The sequence below is a fragment of the Nuphar pumila genome, chromosome 13 (genome assembly GCF_984573655.1).
Source record: "Nuphar pumila chromosome 13, dmNupPumi1.hap1.1, whole genome shotgun sequence".
Classification (NCBI taxonomy): Eukaryota; Viridiplantae; Streptophyta; class Magnoliopsida; order Nymphaeales; family Nymphaeaceae; genus Nuphar; species Nuphar pumila.
This window is the reverse complement of record NC_143261.1, coordinates 12,076,109-12,099,132: the sequence shown is the minus strand read 5'-3', so window position 1 is coordinate 12,099,132 and position 23,024 is coordinate 12,076,109. Positions and strand designations below refer to the sequence as shown.

Genomic DNA, 23,024 nt, shown 5'->3' with positions numbered 1-23,024 from the left:
AGATTGTAGAGTAAGAAGTGAAACCGAGGAGAAGAAATCACCTTAGTGAAGAAATCAGCTAATTGAAACTTTGATGCTACATATGAATAGTCTTTTTAAAATACTCTTCACGAACATAGTGGCAATCCATCTCGATATACTTGGTCTTTTCATAGAATGTGTGACTTCTAGCATGTAAATGGTGCTTTTATTATCACAGCATAACTTTGAGGGTGACTGCATATGCACCCCCATGTCTTCTAACAATCTTCTCAACCACACAATTTCAGATGTCGTGCTGTCCATGACACGATATTCACTTTCGGTTGACAATAATGATACTTTCTGCTGCTTGTATTTACAGGCACCAGCGAATCACCTATAAACACAAAAAATCATAGTTTAACGTCTATCATTAGGATCTCCTCCTTAGTTGTCATAGGCACTAGGCAGAGCCTAAGCGGTGAGCCCTTAAAAAGGCCTAGGTGCCTCCTAGGCAGTACCCCAAATAAAAAAAAAAACAAAACATAAAAACATAATAAGAAACATGTATACAACATAAAATCAATCAACAATAAGCAATAGACAAATAATATATTGTTGAACACTCTAAAGCAATTATATTACATAACCTTAACTTCCTCCATACATACCTCGACCAATACTTCATGAAGAGGTGAAGGCTCATCCTTCTCATGATGAGTGATGGTGACCCTTACATTTTCGAATTCGAGTCAAAGTCCTTGCATAAATTGAAAAAAAATGTTCTCCTAAGATTTTTTTCTTCCTTAAACGGGCATCATTAGGTGCATCCCAAATAGGCTCAAACTTAGCCATTTGATCCCAAGTCTCCTTAAGGCTCCATAATACTCTCACACACTTTTATCACCTTGCGTATATTTATAGATTTTGTTACGTATTTTCCATGTATGAGCGACATCTTTTTTTAATGTATGTTTTCTTGATAAAAGTCCAAGCTTCATCCGCTCTCTCAAACTCTAAAATGTTCTCATATGGTTCCTCACACATGTTCCCCATGAAAAGATATAGAACTTTAGCATGACCTACTTCCCATGCTTTATAGGCATTTTTGTACTCTAAAAGAGTTTTATCTCTCTATTTTCCTTTAAGAGTCTCCTCTTTAGTCACACCATACTCTCTCACATCTTTAGTAAGAATGGGTTGAGGTTTTAGAGTAGAACCATCAACCAAGTGCCATAACTCTTTTCCTACTAAGATTCATTTTACCACGGTGGCCCACATGTTGTAGTTGGTCCCATCAAATTTGATGGGAACAATGGTTATAATTTCCTTGTCGACCTTGGAAGTAAAGAGAAAGAGAGAAAGGAGAGAAGAAAAATGATGAAGAAGATTGATGACACACTTCCTGAAGCAACGAACCGACACTCCTCCGATCTTCACGGTCTACCACGCAATCTTCAAACACAAAATACAAGAGAACACCAAGGCTTTGATACCATGTAATGCAATAAGAAAAATAATACAAGAGAGTGCATATTATGGGCTTACAAGAACACAATAGCAAAGAACACAAAGACCACTTATGGATCAATCCAAGATCACATGCACAAAGGCCACTTAAGGGCAAAGAATACAAATAGAAATATAAGATTTCATTGAGAGTAAAATACTTGAGAAAACATCATAATACAAGAGGGGAAACACCCCTATTTATACACAAAGCAACACACTTAGAGCCCTTGGGACTCTCCCCAACAGCTAGAAATAGAGTCGTTGGGGAGGTCCCAATGACTCTATGGCTCTATTACCTAAATACCCTCAACTCTAAACCTATTTACTAAGTTACAAAAAATAAGAATAAAAAATGCAAGACTATTGTGCCCTTAATAGGCACAACCTATTACAATACTGTGAAAAGACTAAAATACCCTTAATGGGTATTTCCTATTACAACGCTGTAAATATATATACATATATGTGTATATATATGTACAATGTGAAATTATATATATATAATGCATGGTGTAGTTTATGCTTTTGTAGATATTAATTTCATCCAAGTAAAATGTAATGTCAATAATTTATTCAATTCTCTCATGTTTAATTGCTGCTTGATGCAGTCAGACTGTATTGCTAGGATTTCACCTAAAACTGGGTTGGTGCTTGGATGGATTCTCCTCCACAAATTAAGGTTTGATTCTGTAGACATCTACACAACCCATGCTATCAAATACAATGAGAAACTTCATGTTCTTAATGCATCAAATTATGATCTTAATATGAAAGGCCTTTCTCCCTAACCCATTATGTTGATACTATTTTTTTCCTCTTCCAGGCAAGATTTATACGCATCCGGCCATAATGTAAGTTACTTTCATTCTATGTGAAGTAACACAATTTTTTTATATTTTTTCATGTCTTGTTTTATATACTATTTTGAATGTATCATTTTTTATTCACGCGTTCCATTTTTATTGTCCTCATGTTCTCTTCTGCTTGGCTACCGGGGAAGGCCTGCCTGAATGGTTTTCTGAAACCAAAAAATGTTGACATAGATGTCCATACCATTACATTTACTAATCCCGCCTTGTAAACTAATACACTTTTTACATTCTTTGTTGTCTATGCTTAGTATGTTTATTCAATTTGTTGTGATGCTTCAATTTTTCCATATCTGAACATTTGTTGGTGCTAGCTCATTATGATGATATATTGGTATCCCTCGGCTGTTGAAGTGGTTGTGGAATATGAGAGCTTATAGATGTTAAAGATGAAATGCAAGTCCAGTGTGTGCAATTTTACTTTTGTTGTTGATTGGCTTACATTAATTGTGTGGTATGCCTGTGCGGTTTCATTCATCTAGTGGTTCATTGTGTTGTCTCCATGGAGGTAACTTCATTACATGCCTTGCAATGGGAATGGAGCATATCCATTGATTACCATTTAAATTTCCATGCTTATCTGTCATATTTGGCCCTCTTAAATGCATGGTTCCGTTACAAGAATGAGCACCTCATTATCAGTCTAATCATATTCAGATGTTGCTTCGCTGTTTTGCTGCTTTTGCATAATCATATTTGGTTGTGATATGAGACAGATCAGTTGATCCATAGACTGAAAATTGCAAGAAAGAGTTCAAAAAAAATTTGAGGTCTTAATGGTTTCTAAAATTTTCAGGCAATTGACGTTCTGAATGGTATCGCATGGGATGGAGAACAAAAGCGCTTGTTTGGTATGGTTGTGATTCCCCCCCCCCCCCCCCCCCTCATTTTACTGTTTCATCTCATAATCCAGTATTTCTTAAGTGGAGTTGAATAAGACACCAACCTGTGCTTTTCTGGCAAGCTTGGGATCATGGAAAAAGTTGTTGTAAATGGAATTTCCACATTTTATTGGCCTGATTAGATATTCATGCACACCCTGATAGTTGGCTGGTATTGGTTATTCCCAAGAATCCTTTCATAAAGTTCTACAGTTTACTTGTTGACGAATGTTTTTGAGTGCACATTCACTAAACAGATGTTTTAATGCTCTGTATACCTTTTGGTTTCCCACAGTGACAGGGAAACTTTGGCCAAAGCTGTACGAGATCAAGCTTCGACCACTGAATCAAGATTACAAAGACATTGTGAAGATTTGCCAACTAAGAAAAGCACAGAACTCCTTGGGATGACTGACCATCACTGAACAAGCCCATTTTCTAGTCCAGCAGATGCTGGAACAAGTTTTCATCAACCAAGGTGTGCTGAACTTCTTCCTTGTTTCTATTCATGAAGATGTGCTTGCATTAAGCAGTTCTCTGTACCAGATCAAATTGTACCATTTGGGGACTCATGATGAAAGAGCTGCGTATACCATAAATCTCTTATCAGTTAAATAATAAATAGCAGCCAACTAAAATTTTTCATTGTTTGTTGTCTATGTGGCTTTTTTTTTAAGTCAAGCTGGAGGATGTGAACCCCAAGATCCATCTACAAAGGTGGATTGATGTTTTCATTTAACCATATATTGAATCCTCATGTGTTGTAGTCTTCAGATCAATATTTCACCTAATTCTGAACTAGAAAAAAATGAAAAGAAAAGAACCAGAGCTTGAAACTGCATACATGCTTTATGTTAAAATAGACTATATATGTGATTATATATATATATTATTACTTGTATTACCTTTGAAGAGTATTTTGGTTTTTTCACAATGTAACCTTTTTATATTTTTTACTTTTTATTTTCTTTATTTTTTTATGACATTTATATAAAAGAGCATGGGCTATATGGTCAAAAGACCATAGAGTCGTTGGGACTCCCCAGCGGTCACATTTATGACCGTTGGGGGCTCCCAACGACTCTATTGGGGGCTTCCTAATAGAGTCCATGAACCCCTCACATGTATTGCAATGCTTTTTCAAAGCATGTTCATTCAATAAACTTCTATATTTTTTTACTTTTGTTGTTATTCTAAGACTCTTTGAAGTCTTGTGTACACTCTTGTGCTTGTATTGTCTTTGTGCCTTTGTATTGTCCATTCTTGGACTTGTGTACATGCTTTTGCACTTTGTCTTGTAGTTCCACACATCTCATTACAGCTTTCATGGGTGCATCAAGTTTTCAATGTTTGATGCACATATGCGTGGCGGACAAGGAAATACTTGGGTATTTGGGTGCTTGGCTAAGTCACTGTAGTATCAGGAATGCAAAAGTTTTGAGAATGAGAATATAGAAGAAGTTGAATTTTAGAGTGAATTAGTTAAGAAGAAGCAGGCTCTCTGTTTCTCAGAATTCTTGGCCATGTGCCGAGTCAGGATGGCATATAGATGTGCTACAAAAGTTATGACAAAGGCAAGAAGTGTTTTAGTTGCATCTAGTTGCAGCTGGCAGACAGCTAAACAAATATGAGTTTCATACTGTGGTTAAGTCGCCAATAGTTCATAATTTGCAAACTCTAACAGAAATCCCCGAGTTTGCAAAATAGAACCGCATAGAGTTGTGAAGAAAACATGTCAAGAGCAACTTCTTGTGCTATCAGGACTTGTATAAAAGTTCATTATAGCAAAACCAGTGAAACAAAAAAGCACGCATTTACGGTTCACGAACCTGAGGAAATAACATCAATATTTTGTCATCTCTGCTATAAGCTGTTGCAATCTTGAGAGAATAATGAAATACAAATAGTTATAAATAGGATTACTATACCATGAAATAAATGCAAACTACTGTACCCCTCTTGGTGGCCATTTTCCTTGTACTGTTATCAGATCTAAGTAGCAATGTAGCATTTATCCAATTCCCAGTCAACGTGGGGTACACTTATTAAGTTGATTGGATTTTACCCCACGTTTTACCTTGTTCACAGGAAAAATCAGTAGTCTTTACCCATTATGAAATGAGTCATTACAGTCTATTTTCTTTAAGCTATTAAAGTTAAGTTTTTTTTAGGGTAACTTGTTCAGATTTTCTGAAAAAAAAAGAACTTGTTCCACTTTAAAAAAGAACAGCTAGACATAAAGGAATGGGTACAACTTATGTGGGTTTATGTATAATTGAGTTTAAGGGTTAATTAGTAAGCCTGCTGCAGAGAGGGGGCATATCAGTTGACTTCAACTTTGGTTCTGGTTTTAAATTCAACTTCAGTCTGAACAAGGCCTTGGACCCTGACCTTAACAGATCATTTATACTTGTAATCCTCTCAATATCATAGATGCCTGTACTGTAAATTTGCTGTCACTTGTTATATATATATATAAAAGCTGGGGGATAAGCTATGTCACAAGGACACAGCTAAAGGGACATGGGACACCATTTTTTGTGCAAATCTCTATTAAGAATAGTATACAAGGGGACACATGGGGGCAAGTTGGAGTATCCTTGTGACATAGGGGATAAGTACTAGGGATGCAAACAGGTTGGATCCGGAACAGCTAAATACATGGGGAGTCGGATCCAGAACAGACAAAAATTGCAAACCCTCCATCCTGGATGCGATCCATTTGCATCCCTAGATAACCCTTGTGGGATCCTAACCCAAGACCCCTCAGTTGTGAGAGTACGATAGCTCTCATTCAACCCCCGTTAGTTGAACAGTTAAAATAAAATGCCCTTACTGTTTGGACACTATAATGTCTCTATCTGCAACTACCTTTCAATCTCTTCCAAGAGGTTGAAGTACCCCTTTTTGAACACAATGTTCAGTACAGTAATAAGCATTATTACCTTTATCATATGCAATGAATTGATCTGATGTTTATAGGCACGAGTAAAAAGAGTTTTAGTCGTTTAGCTATCTCTCATCTAACTATAGCTCCAAGTGTTGAGCCTTTGCCATTTTTGGCTGCAATTAAGGGATACGTTTGGATAAACACACTTACTCAGAGACAGATAAGCCGGAATAATGTATTTTACCCTCAAACTGGAATATCCCATTTTCTGTTAAGTGGGTAAAACTAACCAAACTCACCTGAACATAGAATTTGATCTTGAAAGCAATGTGAGTACTCAAAGATCCTGTCAGACAACAATGGCGTTTCTTTATGTTTGAGAGTGAAAATGCCTTACCGACTCCCATGACACGCTACCAATCTACTTTTACACTTTTCCCTTTTTTCCCCCTAACTTGACCTTTAATATAACTTAATTTGAAGATTTTCTCCTTTTCACTAAATTCCCTCTCCTTTTTTTTTGCTTCTTACGATGACCTAGATGGCACTCACTATTGGCAACATTTCATGTTTGGCCTAGAGAGATATGTCAAAGATGGCCAATTCACAATTCAAAATATAACAAATCTGGCGACTTGATTTTTTCCTTGTCTTTTTGTCGCCTAAAAACTTTGATGCCTTAGTCAAACCATTTGTCTAAGTCGTAGCATGGAAAAATCAAGCACCATGTAAGTTGTCACCTGAAAAAATTCAGGCGCCATGTGTATATCCTGAAAAAATCATATACCATGATTTTGAGGGAGCAAAAGGGTAAATTTGTCAAGTAAACAGTAAACTGGTCATATTTGCTATATTTTCTAGTTTTGTGATCAGATGGTATTCATAATAAAAATTAGTGCCATCTATGTCGTTGTCCCTTAAAAACAAAACAGAAACTGACTATACTGAATGAGTAATTTGATGTGATTTCCTAAAAAAACTGTATTTTTCAATATTCTCTTGATGTCCAAAATCACAAATATTTGACATCGTTAGGACACTTTTATCTTTCACAATTGTGAATTTAGGCATTTTTGCGATAAAATTGTATCACTCGTTGAATATGTCCAACACCCACTTAAATCCATAATCGCAGGTTTTTTTAATGGGGATTTAGATCTCATGAACTCATAAATTTATTTGTAAAGTCTCGTGAAACTGAAACCACCAAAATTGTAAATATCATACTCTTTAGCATATATCTCATATTTTGCATAAATATATTTGTGAAACTCCTACCACTAATTTTGCAAATATCATAGTTGTTCGCATATACTTTATGAAATTGCAAAAGTTTATTTGCAAAACTGCACTTATCACTTACCACCAAATTTACAAATATCTTACTTATTCACATATATGATACAATATCACATAAATTTATTCTATTTTGTGAAACTCCACTAAATTCTCAAATATCTTACTTATTCACATATACTACACATTCTTGCATAATGTAATTTATGAATCATCTTATATCGCAAATATCGTATTTTAACTATTTGTGAAAGCATGACACATACGATATTGCTTATTTGTTGCGAAATATTTTCTCGAATCATATATAAACCTGTTGTGGTCCACAACCTGATTATTTTCGTATAATCTAGGTTTTTTTTTGTCTTTTATCCCCAACCTACTTCCCTTTCGACAACTATTTTTTGCTACTATTCATCAGAGGCATTTCATCGTTGAACCATCGACGACATGTTTTTCCAGTAAGCACAATGTGCCTTTTTGTTTAATGGTTGAATCAAACATTGTTTCATTTTGTTTATCGGTTGAATCAAATACTGTTTCATCAAATACCGTTCTATTTTGTTTAACGACTGAATCAAACATTGTTCACTTTTGTTTTTTTTAAATGACAAATATGTTGTTTGTTTTTTGCAATGTTTGTTCAATATTTCATGTATTGTTATTGTAGGAAAATTTGAATTTGTTTATTAATACAATATGGATAATAAGAAGAAGACTATGTCGAAGGGGACCACACACACATCATCTGAAATTTCTCAAGCACAATGACAAAAGTCAACAAAGAACTATGAACTGGGTCATCTTGGTAATTTGGAAGCATGACTTAGTGTGCATAAGTGGGTAGAGAGGGAGCCACATCCATTCTAAAAAATATGGGTAGCCAACATTTTCTACAAAAAATGCACCATCGATAATCACATACAACTGCATTCAAGTAGTGAGCTGAAAAAAAACTTGAACTGCTGTATAATGAACAACTACAAATTCTAAAGTAGCATATATCTAAGGTAGAATGTGCAAAAAAAAATTGAGCAGTTTGTAGGCACAATTTTGTCGCACACCCCGAAAGCATCTAAGGAGAGGGAGGGTGACCCATTGGCTGATTATAAGGTTTATGCTAACCTCAATGCTAAGAAAAAATTAAGTTGGAGATGCGACCACCTGTAGTGGTAGTGGTGAGAGGGTGAATGAAGTACTTAACCAAGGGGCTGAGGTTAATGTGGACCCTCCTCATGAAGTAGATGTAAACGAGGGTCATGTGGTTGGGTCGAATGAAAACATTGCTCAAGAGTCCGATGCTGCTCTCCATGCGTAGGAGGTGGATGCTCTAATACAAAGGTCGCTCAGGAGTCTGATGTTGCTCTATTGTGCTTGTGGACAGGTAAAAATTCATTGCAATTGACTGATTTCATTGATATATATATATATATATATATATATATATATATATATATATATATATATATATATATATTGTCACTATACATGAATGCAATTGATTAGTTTGTCATGTAGTCATGTATATGTGCAAAATACAGAAATTCATTGCAATTGACTGATTTCATTGATTAAATTGATATATATATATATATATATATATATATATATATATATATATATATATATATATATTGCTATTGCTACTATACATGAATACAATTGATTAGTTTGTCATGTACGTATGCAAAATTTAGAAATTTATTGTAATTGACTAATTTTATTGATTAAATCAAGATATATATATATATATTGCTACTATACATGAATGCAATTGATTAGTTTGTCATGTATGTGTGCAAAATATAAAAATTAATTAAAAATGACTGATTTGAGTAAAATTAATTTGGATTGCAAGATTCTCAGTCAATTGATTTAGAAGAGCCAACATCCCGCATCCACGGTTCTACAGGAACCAAACACACCAATGGTTTTTAAAACTATCAGAGGAAGCAAAAGAGTTGTTGGATTGAATGCATTTTCGCAAAATTTTGAAGATCACACCATGAAACATCAGTCACCCCCTCTTAGTGGCCATTGTACAATTTTAAAATAAAGTAACCAACACATTCTAGTTCAGAGATCTTGATATGACCATCATGTTGGAGGATGTGACACAAATAACTGAACTGAAGTGTCATAAGGAGCCAGTTAGTGGATAGCAGTGGAGAAATTTCAATAAGTTGTATGATATTTATTTATAAGCAGATGGTGATGTGTTCAAAGTAGTTAAGATCAAGTTTTCATAACTTAGGAGCAATTATGACCCCAGTAAGACGAGGAGGATGAAGACAAAACTATCATGTGTTGGAGGGAAGGGCGGTATTAGGGTGGACAAGACAATGAGAGCTCATCGACACTGGTGAGAAGTCGGTCCTTGCATCGTACATCGAATTATTGGAAGACTTGGATCACATCAATCAATATGCATAGAGAGCAACTGCACTTGTACACTTGTATGCAAGTTTGAGTATCACGAGGAGCGAAAGAAAAAACCTTGTCATGATATTGGTGTTGGAGGTATTTATTCCTTTATTGTATCTAAACTTTTGATTTATAGTTATTCCTATATTTACATATTGTGTTTTGATACATACTCTGTATTAATCCTTGTTATGCAGTTTTGGATATGGGGGCACATTTTTATTGAAAGGCCCCAGATACATGATGTTACCCACTAGTGGTCGATGGAACGTGCCACCAATGACGATTTTGTAGCCGCCCAACAGGTTGCATGTTCTTCAACGACAAAGAGGGTCTTTCAGGAGGAGAAGAAAGGTGGAACGAAGTAGAGAAAGATCGTGAGTGTATCATAGGGAGAATTGGTTATGACACTTGAAAACATCAGCATGCTGAAGAATATGGTACATACTCAAGAGAATATAATACGTACTCAAGTTGGCCTTTTAGAGAACACAAATAAGGTTATTGAGGAGCTACGATCACGACAATCATAGCATCCTCAACTGTAGAAATTCATTTGATTATTTTTTATTTTTTGTATATATTCGAAGATTAACATTGTAACTCATTGATTTGTATATAATGTCATTTGAATATTTTTATGAATAAATTTTTATATAAAGTTGTTTGTTTGTCATTCATTTATATATAATGTCATTGATTGAATGTTTAAATGATTTGGATATAAAATTAAAACCACTGTTGAATATTTAAATAATTTGAATGTAAAACTGAAACCATTTTTGAATATTTAAATAATTTGAATGTTCAAATTGAAAGCCACTAATGAATGATTTTTATATAACGTTATTGTTTATATGTTTACATATTTTCAAATCATTTGAATGTTTAAATGATTTGAAAATCTATTTGCTTATATTCACTGTTATTTAGGTTAACAGGTTTATATAGATTCGAGAAATTCATAAAAAATAAGAAATTTCATATATTTATCATAATTTTTCAAATATGTAAGTACAATATGTGCGATATCTGAAGATTTGCAAATAACTTCATGCGAGAGCATTCAATATATGCAAAAAATTAAGCTATTTGAGAAATTAGTGGTAGGAGTTTCATAAATATATTTGTGCGAAATATGAAATATATGCGAAAGAGTCGGGTATTTGTGATTTTGGTAGTTTCATGAAGATTTCACAAATAAATTTATGTGAGTTCGTGAGGTCTAAATTCATATAAAAAAACCTACGATTTTGGATTTAAGTGAGTATTGAACATATTTGATAGGTGGTACAATTTTATCTAAAAAATACCTAAATTCGTAGTTGCAAAAGGTAAAAGTGTCCTAACGATGTCAGATATTTGTGAATTTGGATATCGAAAGAATATTGAAAATTGCAAGGTTTTTTATATAATCACGCCAAATTACTCGTACAGTATAATCATTTTTTGAAAACAAAAACTCAATTAAGCTATGGTGCTACCCTGTTAGTTAAGGTGCGATGTGACAAAGGGTGGTGTAGCACTGTGGGGGCATTCAACTTTTGCCAAGTTTCCCACTATGAGGTAGAGCTAATTAAGGCACGAAACAAAAAAAAAAAACAACTCAATCTCAAGTCATCTTAAATGTTGGTCACCATTCTCATGATGGCTATGTTCATCTGGTGTGAGGGGCTTGTGAATGTTACCAAGTGTTATGATGTGAGGATGTTAATACCCATGGGTATATAGCTTGCCCTAACTGGTTAGGGTCTGCCTAACCCCAACTTGGCTATATAAATAAATAAATAAATATTGGTCACTGTAGTGAAGGGGTCATACAATGTCATTCAAAGTGAAAACTTCAAAGAATAAGCCCACAGAGTTTTACGCTGCCAAGACAATCACTGTAAGTATAGCAGGCAGAACCATCTCTGCTAGGTCTCTGTTCCTGGGGGGCGGTTTCTCCGTGTAAATATAAAAAAAAAAAAGTAAAAACTTTAAAAACAACCCACAAGACTGTTTTGAATTTCAAATTGGAAACTTATTTAATTAGTTGACCCCACTCAAACCAACAACTACTCTGCTTATGTGTGTAATCAATAGACTGCCTCATACCAACCACTCTGTTTATGTGTGTAATCAATGGGCCTCCTCAAACCAACCACTGCACCTGTTTTTTACATTGAGACAATACTAACAAACATCTTAAAATCAATAACACAACCAACTCTTGATTCTGACCGATCCTCTTCCCAACTTTGATTTCTTATCTTTGATGGTTCATGGACCACTTATAGCACCTGTGTCTATTGTTTCTTCTTTTTATTTTTTGATAGGCAAGCTGGGGTTAGGCAGACCCCTATGAGTTATAGAACTATACCATTGGGTTTCCCCTATGAGTTATACAACTATACCATTGGGTTTTGAACCTGCAGCGTCCCAACACAAGGTGACCTACACTAGCTGCTCCTACCAGACAAGTGGAGCCCCCATAGGTGTGCCTATTGTTTCTTGTTGAAGTAATAGCCCATTGAATTTTAGTGAATGAAACGCTTGTCTATAGCCACACTAGAAGATTGTGAACATTTGAAGAACCAATACCTCCAATGATGATGAAAATGTATAACATAAGGCAATGTTGGCCAGATCTTGTCAGTTTCAAATCCAAATATGAAGCGCAAGCAGTAGATCTGGATCTAATAAGATCCGATGATACAAGCTTGGATCTGAATCCTAACTACATGTGGCAATACTGAATCCTTGAAAATAGAATGCATGCTATTTACATGTAAAAAAATGCAACAGGATAGGATTTCAATTCAGATCTGAAATATATGACTTAAAGTGCCAATTCAAGTCTGATCCGAATCCAAAAGTAGTCTGATTTAGTGGATCTGAATCCAATCCAAGGGAACATTCAGATTTTACTTAAAGGATCCAAATCCAGAAATAGCACGTCGATCTCAAATTGGATATCAGACCATGCCGGACTCGTTCGCACCATAGTGACAAATATCACAAGATTTATGAAAATCTCTCGATAATATCGCGAGAAATTGCCTGAAAGTTTAAACCGGCAATTTCTCGCGAGACTTTCAAAATATCACGAGATTTATGAAGAAACATAAATACCATGATTTAAACGTGATATTTACATTTTAAATGGCTATTTGTCGTAAAAAAAACTTGTATTTTTATTTTTAAATAATTTTTATTAATATTTTATTATAAAAAATATTTTATATATTTTTATTTTATTTTTATATTGCTGAGATTTTGCCCAAAAAATGTGAGATTAAATTTTTTCAAATTCTCGCGAGTTTTTGCCGTTCTTAACGTTTGTCACACCCCTGCTCCAGAAGAATGCAAGGCCCATGTCGCACAGTAGGTCCATTTTCTAGATCTATAGGCACCTGCACAAAATGAATGATTAGATAGCATGATCACCTAATAACCCTATAATGTTGTAATGATTAGCATGTGTTTGGATTAAAGGTCAAATAACCATCGATGTTAGGGCTTGACCATGACTAGGCTTGGTTTTGAACTGTGCGTGCACTGCATTGCCATTTCATCTTCTCAAACTGGGATAGGCGGTACCTTAATTGATAAAACCCAAATTTGAAATAAGTTTCATCAATTTCAAACCTGACGCCAATAAAACACAAGCAGTTTTGGGTTTGATTGCTTGATTATCATGGCGATCCGAGATCTTACGGGGCATTTGATTGCATGGACAGAACTGTGTAGAACAAGCCTTTCTGGACACTGCTGGCTGGGCGTGGATGTGTCCTGGATAAGTCACGTTTTTGTTTCAAGTTTACTGTTTTTTTTTTTTTTTGTCCTAGGTGTCCCGGACACCACTGCTTTAGGGGGAGAGGTGGAACCAATGTTGTCAGTATGGGTGCGGCCGATACTTATCATATAGGCAGAAAATGGATATGCTTGACAACTGAATCGGCTATTTTTTAATAAATGTAAAAAAAAATACTTAAAATAATTTTTTAATATTATTTTAATAGCTTTAACACATGTCGCGTCCTGATTGACATAATATTTTTTACTGATTCATAACGAATCACTAGAGTATCGGTATTGACAGATTCACCTGAATCGTTGGCCGAACGATACAGAGCCGACACCGATATTGACAACATTCGGTGGAACACCGCCGAGTACCTAAAAGGTGTCCTAATGGACTCATGCGATCCCATGTTCCAGGCATCTCACAAGTCCGTCGTTTGTGTCGGGAGCGTGGACAACATCGACCCATGTACGCTGCTGTCCTCTTAATCAAAAGCTCCCTTAAGGTTTCTTCAGATTCTAGCTTTTGAGTGAGGATCTAAGAGCCATACTTTGATGTTTTTATATGAGAGAGAGAGACAGAGAGAAAGAGAGAGATGTGAATCTTCTGTCATGTATCTCTAGCCTGAGCCAACGGGCGCTCCACTCAGCTGGTAAGAGCAACTTGTGATCGTCATTAAGCTAAAGGAACATCACGAGTTCAAAACCCATGGTATGCATCTCTTGCTGCAAGGTTGAAGCTGGGTGTAATCCCTGATAGACAAAGGAGATATAAGGTTTCTACGCTAATGAGCTCACAAGTGAGAGATGCTCCTGTTATCGAAAAAATGTATCTGCATCTTTCTTTTTTTATTTTGAAAGTCAAGTTGGGGTTAGTTAGACCCCGCCAGTTACCGAAGCAGGTTATATGTTCCCCCCCGAACAGGGCAGTTAGCTACATCTCATGTTCGGGGGTCCCAAAGAGCACCACGTATGTAAGTATGTGTGTCTCGTATCCCCATGTTTGTCAGCATTAATTAGCGTTGGAGTTTGATGCGATTGCAAAGACTTAAGTACCCTCTCCTCCACTGGTGCCAAAAAAATTGATGATTCTTGAAAAGAAGTGGTTGTAAAGACTTAAGTGCCCCGAAGATGATTATTTAAGACCCAGTCTCTGCAATGCAGGATTATCTGATAAAGAAATCTCCTCTGGAGAAGGCCATGAACATCAACCCTCTCACTCTCTCTCCCCCTTCTATTTCTGCTTCTATGCACATCCAACAGAAGATCTTACATTGCTCCATCAAGTACCAGTTGACCTGCACATTGACTGTTGTGGAGCCTGATTCAGAGTTTTTACCTTTACAGGAGGAGGGTTTGGGGGCTCATCCCAGTGTGGGTAGCATTATTCAACTAAACGAGTTGTAGATCTTGATTCAGAGTTTTTACCCTTACAGGAGAGGGGTCTGGGGCTCCTCCCAACGTGAGTAGCATCATTCAACTTGAAGAGTTGTGGAGTCTGATTCAAAGTTTTTACCCTTACAGAAAAGGGGGGTCTGAGGGCTCCTCCCAACGTGGGTAGCATCATTCAACTTGAAGAGTTGTGGAGTCTGATTAAGAGTTTTTACCCTTATAGGAGGAGGCTTTGGGGGCTCCTCCCAACGTGGATAGCATCGTTCAACTTGATTCGTTGTGGAGCATGATTCAGAGTTTTTGCCCTTACAGGAAAAGGGTTTGGGGGCTCCTCCCAGCGTGGGTAGCATCGTTCAACTTGATTCGTTGTGGAGTCTGATTTAGAGTTTTTGCCCTTACAGGAGAGGGGTTCGGGGGCTCCCCCCCGGCACGGGTCCCAGGTGTCATGGTCAAAAAATATAAAGGGTGTCGTGGTGAGAAAGACATATGTTTGTTCTAAGCAAGGTTGGAAGAAATCAATGGAAAATCCAACAGGGAGCATGCCAGAATCAAGATGTGGATGTCAAGCGAGAATGGTTTGTGTAACTCAAATAACACAAAATAATAACGGTCTGATTTTTAGTTAAAATGGAGAATAAAATGACAATAGAAATTGCTTAAAATTTACAGGAATAAACTAGACTCAATAACGAAGACATCATTTTTTACGAATTTGGAATATGACCTCCGGTTAAGGAGATATGACCCTGACAAGTTGGTCCTAATTCAGGTAGCGATTTACATCGATTTGCTTACAGAATAACACTATAAATCGCTATAGCGATTTGCGGAAGACACTACAAATCACTATAGTGAGATTCAAAAATACTATAAATCGCTATAGCAATTTGCGAAAGACACTACAAATCGCTATAGTGAGATTCAAAAACACTATAAATCGCTATAGCGATTTGCGGAAGACATTACAAATCACTATAGTGAGATTCAAAAATACTATAAATCGCTATAGCGATTTGCGGAAGACACTACAAATCGCTATAGTGAGATTCAAAAACACTATAAATCGCTATAGCGATTTGCGGAAGACACTACAAATCGCTATAGTGAGATTCAAAAACACTATAAATCGCTATAGCGATTTGCGGAAGACACTACAAATCGCTATAGTGAGATCCAAAAACATTATAAATCGTTATAGCGATTTGCGGAAGACACTACAAATCGCTGTTGAAAAGCCGAATAACACTATAAATCGTTGTGGGGCTCGTTGAAGACCCGAAAATACTACAAATCGTTGTAGGAAAACCCGATAACACTACAAATCGCTGTTGGAAGGCCCCCAAAAAAATTTGGTCTGGAGGGCGCTGCCCCCCCGAGCCCCCCCACCAGGGGCTGCCCCCCTAGACCCCCGTCTGCTGACCGCACAGCGGGATCCGCGCCGGGGGGGAGCCCCCGGACCCCCCTCCTATAAGGGCAAAAACTCTAAATCAGGCTCCACAACGAATCAAGTTGAACGATGCTACCAACGCTGGGAGGAGCCCCCAAACCCTTCTCCTGTAAGGGCAAAAACTCTGAATCAGACTCTATAACTCATCAAGTTGAACGATGCTACAGTCAGTGTACAGGTCAGTCGGTGTTTGATGGAGCAATGTAGGATCGTCTGTTGGATGTGCACAGAAGTAGAGAGAGAAGGGAGAGAGAGTGAGAGGGTTGATGTTCATGACCTTCTTCAGGGAGAACTTTTTGCCTTCCTTGATTTCTTCTCTAGAGAGAGAGAGAGGGTTTTACAGTGTTTTACGGAGAAAGAAGAAGAAGACTTTGAAGAGTCAACATCATCCTCGACTTTCTGGATGGAGGACATGTTTGTCCTTTTTTTGAACTGTTTGTTTTTTCTTTTTTGAATGAAAGGCATTTTTGTCATTTTCTCAAACCATCACTTTATGAGAAGAATAGCAAGAAAGGGTACTTAAGTCTTTGCAACAACACCAGAGTCCGATGCAAAGTTATGTCAACATACACAGGAATACAAGCCCCATGTGCTTGTATACGTGGTGCTCATTCAAAGCCCCGAACACAGACGTGAGATTCAATGAATCGTCGGGGGGGAACATACACCACCCTCTCGCCAGTTACTATTCAATCGTACCACTGGGGTTTGAACATGCAACATCCCACTACAAGAAGACGTAAACTGACAGCTCCTACCAACCACGCGGGCCCCCCGCTGCTATATCTCCTGCATCTTAAGTATACATGAAACTTGGGGTTTGAGGATATAAAATACCATGTTTGCAGAAACCACGCATTTTGCATAGGTTGCATGCCAAACCCGATCCTCGGATTTGATACCCGAAGAAATCAAACTCACCCATCATGTATTTGATTAGGCCAGTATACAGTATACTAGCTAAAAGTTTAAAACCTTTTAGAAAATCATTTCAAGACTAAAGAGAGGGTCTACAAAACATCTGGTCCAGTCCAGCCAAAGTAGTCAAGTCACCTGAATCAACTGGACCCACAGCATGGTTTTCCTTGGACCCAACCTGGTGGGTGGCGAGCTTTTTTTTACCTTTAGAACATGGCCTCCATGTGAAGGGAACCCAATAGTCACTGATACCTGGTTTGGTAAAAAGAATGAAACATACTCGTCATATATTAATATATTTTCTTGAAAGAGGGTTAAAGTAAATCAACTGTACAGTGTAACCCTTTATCAACACCACAAACGTCAAACCTTCTCCTTCACACGCGCTTTCATTAATGCAAAGATTTCTCAAGAAGAAGAAAAAACTGGAAAGGATGGCGGTCTTTACACAGCTCTCTCTCTCTCTCTCTCTCTCTCTCTCTCTCTCTCTCTCTCTCTCTCTCCTTCACAGTTTCAACCATCTCTAGTCCACTCGCACCGTTCATCGGACTGCTATATATGAGAGCAATTGAGTGAATGGTTCTCAGTTTGTGGGTATCTCTGTCAGAAACAAAGATGGGTTTCTTCTCTCTTGTGGGTGTCTTGCTTCTCTTTCTCTCTTCATCAATGGCTTGTGATCGTTGCATCCACAGTTCAGTTGCTGCTTACTCTTCCTCGCCTTCTGCTCTCTCAGGTTCTGATTCTCTTTAACAGTTTTAACACCTCCCCTGTTTCCGTATTTGGGGGTGTCGATTGGTCTCTTATGAAGATGATTGTTAGTTAGCCATTTGCTTTTTTAAATTTTGATTTACTGGTTTTCAGTTGGGGCTTGTGGGTATGGGACTCTGGCTTTGGGTTTCAGTGATGGACTGCTTGGTGCTGCTGACCCTACACTCTACAGAAAAGGAGTCGGTTGTGGGGGGTGTTTTCAGGTATAGACTGCCCCTTCTCTTACATAGGACCAAGGCCAATATAATATATTGATTCATAGCTAAAAAGGTAATGTGAAACCCACCAAGTTTCATAGTAGCTCTATTCTGTACCTAGGATGGTTCTCTGTATAAAACATAATTTTTTTCATTCTGCCTGTTGCGACCACCCTAATCTAATTAGCAAAAAGAAAAATTTCCTTCCTCTCAAGATATATATATATATAGGAAAATGCTTAGGGACTTGGTGAATAGGTGCTTAACCCGTGACCCTGTTCATCGTACGCTCGTGATTAACGGCCAACGCTAAAAAGCGATAAAAATGTAAAAAAAAACAACTTTTTCACCGAATAAGGCTTTACAGGCACTTTTGAAGGGCCGCTAAATGGTCCACAGGGATACATGCGGTATTTTTGAAAAAGGTTTTTAGTGGCACTGTAAACGCTAATACCCTTTTCACCCGTTTTTGCGTAAAGAAAAGGCTGGGCGTCCATCGAATATGCGATGGACACTCAGCAACATCAAGAAGGTGTTCAAGCACCTATTGATTAAGCACCTACGCATCACTCTCTCACAATATATATAGGAAAATCGGTAGCTGCTTAATCTATAGGTGCCTAAACGGAATGCATGCGAGTGCTGACTGTCATTGGGCATGCATGATGGATGGTCAAAGCACAAAAATGGGAGAAAAATGCTCAAATGAATCCTAAAAAGCAAAAAGGAGGCTTTAGCGCCACTTTAAAACTCGGCTAAAGCCTCTTTGGGATGCACCCAGTATTTCTAAAAAGTAGCTTTAGGGGCGCTTCACAAGCCCTAGAGCTGTTTTTTCACTATTTTTTTGTGTAAAAAAATGCGGACGCTCATCATGTGTGCCATATCATTAAGCACGGATGGGATTAAGCACCTACCACTATATGTGTCTTGGTAAATGACAAGGTGTTTCGGGAGCACCTACAACTACTTAATAGAAACCACGGGTATAAGATGCATATTCTCAATCAATGTTATATATATATATATTAAGTGTAGTTTATTAGATATAAATCATGTTTTTTTTATATATTTATATGAAGAAACCACCCCCATTAGAGACTTAACCACCCCCGTCTTTGCCTGTCGTATCTACGATCGTTGTCCTGGCAGCCGAAAACTCTATGGGCTTACCCCTTGCTCTCAAGGAGTTGCCATGCTTCGGCTTGTGAAAGAGGTGACATCCATGGGATTTGAACCTAGACTGCCTGCCTAGCAGCATGGGCCCCATCCCACTAAGTCAAACCCCTTTGGGGCTATATAAATCATGCTTGCTATCAGGCTTTTTGGATATAAAAATAGGACTTTTTAATTCTTAATCTTTGGTACATCATGAGCTGTTGACTTTTTAGGATCTAAAATATTACATGTAGATCACAATCACAACCAAAAACTTGTTTTCTATTAAGAAATATATATAGGGTTGGATTGACAAAACAAATTCAAGAATTATGAGAAATTATAGTTTCTTCCTCTCACGCGTGTATATATATATATATATATAGTCACTAGAATATGAGAACTAATGTGTGAAGCATGATTTTCTTTGAGTTTTTTTTTCTTTTTTCTTAACCGTGTGGATGTGACTACATGCTTGGTTTTATAAGAACCCGCACTTGAATCATCTGATGCATAACAAGATTTTTTAAGGCTTTAAAATCAATGGCTCATAATCTTCATAAGTATTCAAGCATTCAAAAATCACATTTTTTCATAAAAAAATGATCCAATGATTCATTCCTAGCAAATTCACCATGCCAAGCACATCCACATGATTGAATTTGCAAAAAAAATGTTGGAAATGCCCATATTTCAGTTCTCATATTCTAGTGACCATATATATATATATATATATATATATATATATATATATATATATATATATATATATATATATATATATATAAGCTTCTAGTAGAATTTTGGTGTTAATGGTGTCATTTAATTGGCCAGATAAGATGCAAAAACTCGACGTTATGTAGTAATGGAGGTGTAAAAGTAGTGCTTACAGACCAAAATACCAAGAAGAAGACAGGTTGGGTGCTGAGTAGCAAAGCATTCATGGCCATGAGCAGACACGGAAGGAGCCTAGAGCTCCAGAAACTGGGCGTTGTCGACGTCGAGTACAAGAGGTATTATATGGAATTGATTTTAGCTTAATCTTTTACAGGAAAACTTCATTTTCTTTGATCCAATGATGATTAATTTTCAGACTTTTAAGTCATTTATGTGAAATTACTTGACATGCTTATATCAACTATAAATGCCATTGAATGTGCAGGATACCTTGTGATTATGAGAAGCAAAACCTGAGTGTAAGGGTGGAGGAGAGCAGTCAGTACCCTTATTATTTGTCAGTCAAGTTTCTATTCCAAGGTGGTCAAACGGACATTGTGGCCGTTGATGTTGCTCAGGTACGCTTAGCCAGAGTCTGTTTGGCATTAGGCCAACCATATATGACCAAGTTCATGAACTTTCAACGTTTCTAAAACTAGTGTATTTGATATTTTGATGTTCTTCCCTTTCAAAAATAAATAAATAAAAATATTTTGATGCTCTTCAAAGTCTGCTGCCTAGTGACTGTTGCCTGCGTTCTTTGCCACAAGGTCAAAACTGGGTGTACTCCCTGGTCGGCAGGGAGGACCTCAAGGGTTATACCCAATGTTGTCGGTATCGGTATCAGCCCTGAATCGTTTGGCCAGCGATTCAGCTGTATTGGCCGATAGGGATACTCAAGTGAATCGTTCTGTATAAGCCAAAAACTAATAAAAAAATATTACATGTCAATCATAAAAAATGACATATGTTAAAACTATTAAAATAATATTTAAAAAACTAAAACAAACTTTTAACGTGCATTGTTGGTTCAGAGTCCAGACTTGGATCCAAACTAGAGAGTTCCACAAATTTAACATGCATATACATTAAGTATAGGACCTGAATCACGCCCTCTTACTAGATCCTGGTCCAAAGGTCCCTACCCAATTCCCACTTGTTTATATATCCATAGCTGACCAACTCCAGCTTATCAACAATCTTTTCATTCTTGGTGTATGTAGGTGGGATCGTCAAACTGGAACTTCCTGAACCGGAGTCAGGGTGCAGTCTGGCAGACTAACCGGGTACCTCCCGGCCCTCTTCAATTCCGGTTCGTGGTAACTGCTGGGTATGATGGTAAATGGGTCTGGACAGACAGGGAAGTCCTTCCAGCTGAATGGAAAGCTGGGTGGGTCTATGACTCAGGTGTTCAAATTCAAGAAACTGCACAAGAAGGGTGCTCTCATTGTGACACCGGCACTTGGAAATGAATCAGTGGAGAGATGATTGCACGGTTCCCACATTCACTTTGTTTACATTCAAGTTTAGAATTTGTTGTTTGTATAGAACATTGTCAAGCTACGCATGTAATTATAAAATATTAGGCCCCACTATGTCTGGTATCTAGTGTATGGTGGATATTCCACATGTATATGCTGAACATAGGAGTTATGGCAATGTGATCTCTTTCTTTTTTGGTCACTTTGACATAATTCATGACTGCACAAGAAAAGCAGAGAGAGAGAGAGAGTAGGGATAGCAGTGGGGCGGGGCGGGGGACAAGGTCTCCACCCCCGCCCCGCCTCAAGATTAGAACCTCCATCCCTGCCTCCATCCCCGGTGGGGATGGATTTTAACCTCCACCCCCGCCTTCATCCCCGTTTCATGTCCTCCATCCCCGGTTCAAACGGGGATGAGGCAGGGAAAAGTGGCATGGATGGGGCGGGGCGGGGTGGGGAAAAGGGTATGTCCATCCCTGCCTCCATCCCCCAACGGGGATGGAAACCTTCGTCCCCGCGCGCCTCCATCCCCTTTTCATACCCTTCATCCCCGGTTCAAACGGGGCGGGCCCCCGCTTTCCTCCTGTCGACTGCTATCCCTAAGAGAGAGAGAGAGAGAGAGAGAGAGAGAGAGAGAGAGAGAGAGAGAGAGAGGTAAGTGTTGTGTCTGGCTTCAAGTTGGGTTCACGGGACATGGGAGTCCATATAGGACTAACTACTTAGAAACCTATATGAGTGGGTATTGAGAGCCAGTGATCGTAAGTGCGGCAGCCAAAGCCAACACGGCTGGGTCTCTGATTTTGGGGGTGATTTCTTTGAGTAAATATAAAAAAAAAATTTAAATAAAAAGTGAAAAGGAGAGGAGAGTTTGCTTTTTGGGTATTAAGTATGACAACTTGGAGAATTGAGATGGAGGGTGTGTTTCTTTGGGATCCTACTCTTTAACTTTTGGGAAAGGAGGAAGAGAGGTTTTCTCTCTTGCTTTTGGGCTCTTGCAAAGGAACGTGAGAGTAGGGGTGGCAATAGTGTTGGGTTGGCGGGTCAGCATACCTCAACCCGAACCCGACCTATTTATTAAACGGGTCGGCTGTGGCGAACACGAACCCTGCCCGTTTAATAAACGGGTAACCCGACACGACCCGTCAACCCATTTAATAAATGGATTGGGTCAGGTAAACGGGTTCTCATGTTTGCGGGTCAGGTTGGCGGGTTGGCAGACGGGTTGGCGGGTTGACCCACCCGCCTAACCCATTTATTAAATGGGTCAGCAGGGTTGGCGGGTTGGCATACCCCTAACACGAACCCGACCCGTTTGATAAACAGGTTAGGC

At 37.9% G+C, this 23,024-nt stretch overlaps 2 protein-coding genes across 3 annotated transcripts in view; both read left to right on the top strand.

Moving 5' to 3' along the window:
* The window catches only part of LOC149817779 (glutaminyl-peptide cyclotransferase-like), an 82,730-nt gene extending 78,869 nt beyond the window's left edge, over positions 1-3,861 (top strand). The window contains exons 8-11 of one of the 2 annotated variants that reach the window (XM_089985086.1): positions 2,082-2,152; positions 2,297-2,324; positions 3,139-3,193; positions 3,519-3,861. In XM_089985086.1, coding sequence (XP_089841212.1) covers positions 2,082-2,152; positions 2,297-2,324; positions 3,139-3,193; positions 3,519-3,634 — 270 coding nt within the window. In that variant the 3' untranslated portion in view covers positions 3,635-3,861. The remainder of the gene's footprint in view (positions 1-2,081; positions 2,153-2,296; positions 2,325-3,138; positions 3,194-3,518) is intronic. The other variant, XM_089985087.1, reaches the window with a different exon arrangement.
* A 14,127-nt stretch (positions 3,862-17,988) lies between these two features.
* On the top strand, positions 17,989-21,856 carry LOC149817778 (expansin-like A2). The gene is made up of 5 exons (XM_089985457.1): positions 17,989-18,109; positions 18,238-18,347; positions 20,331-20,509; positions 20,659-20,791; positions 21,437-21,856. The coding sequence occupies exons 1-5, from the start codon at positions 17,992-17,994 to the stop codon at positions 21,683-21,685; spliced, it is 789 nt and encodes a 262-aa protein (XP_089841583.1). The 5' UTR covers positions 17,989-17,991; the 3' UTR covers positions 21,686-21,856.
* Positions 21,857-23,024: the final 1,168 nt, after the last annotated feature.

Coding starts and splice junctions, on each gene's coding strand:
- LOC149817778 (XM_089985457.1), top strand. CDS start 17,992: ATGGGTTTCTTCTCTCTTGTGGGTGTCTTGCTTCTCTTTCTCTCTTCA. Junction 18,348..20,330: donor GTTGTGGGGGGTGTTTTCAG/GTATAGACTGCC, acceptor TTAATTGGCCAG/ATAAGATGCAAAAACTCGAC. Junction 20,510..20,658: donor GTCGACGTCGAGTACAAGAG/GTATTATATGGA, acceptor TTGAATGTGCAG/GATACCTTGTGATTATGAGA.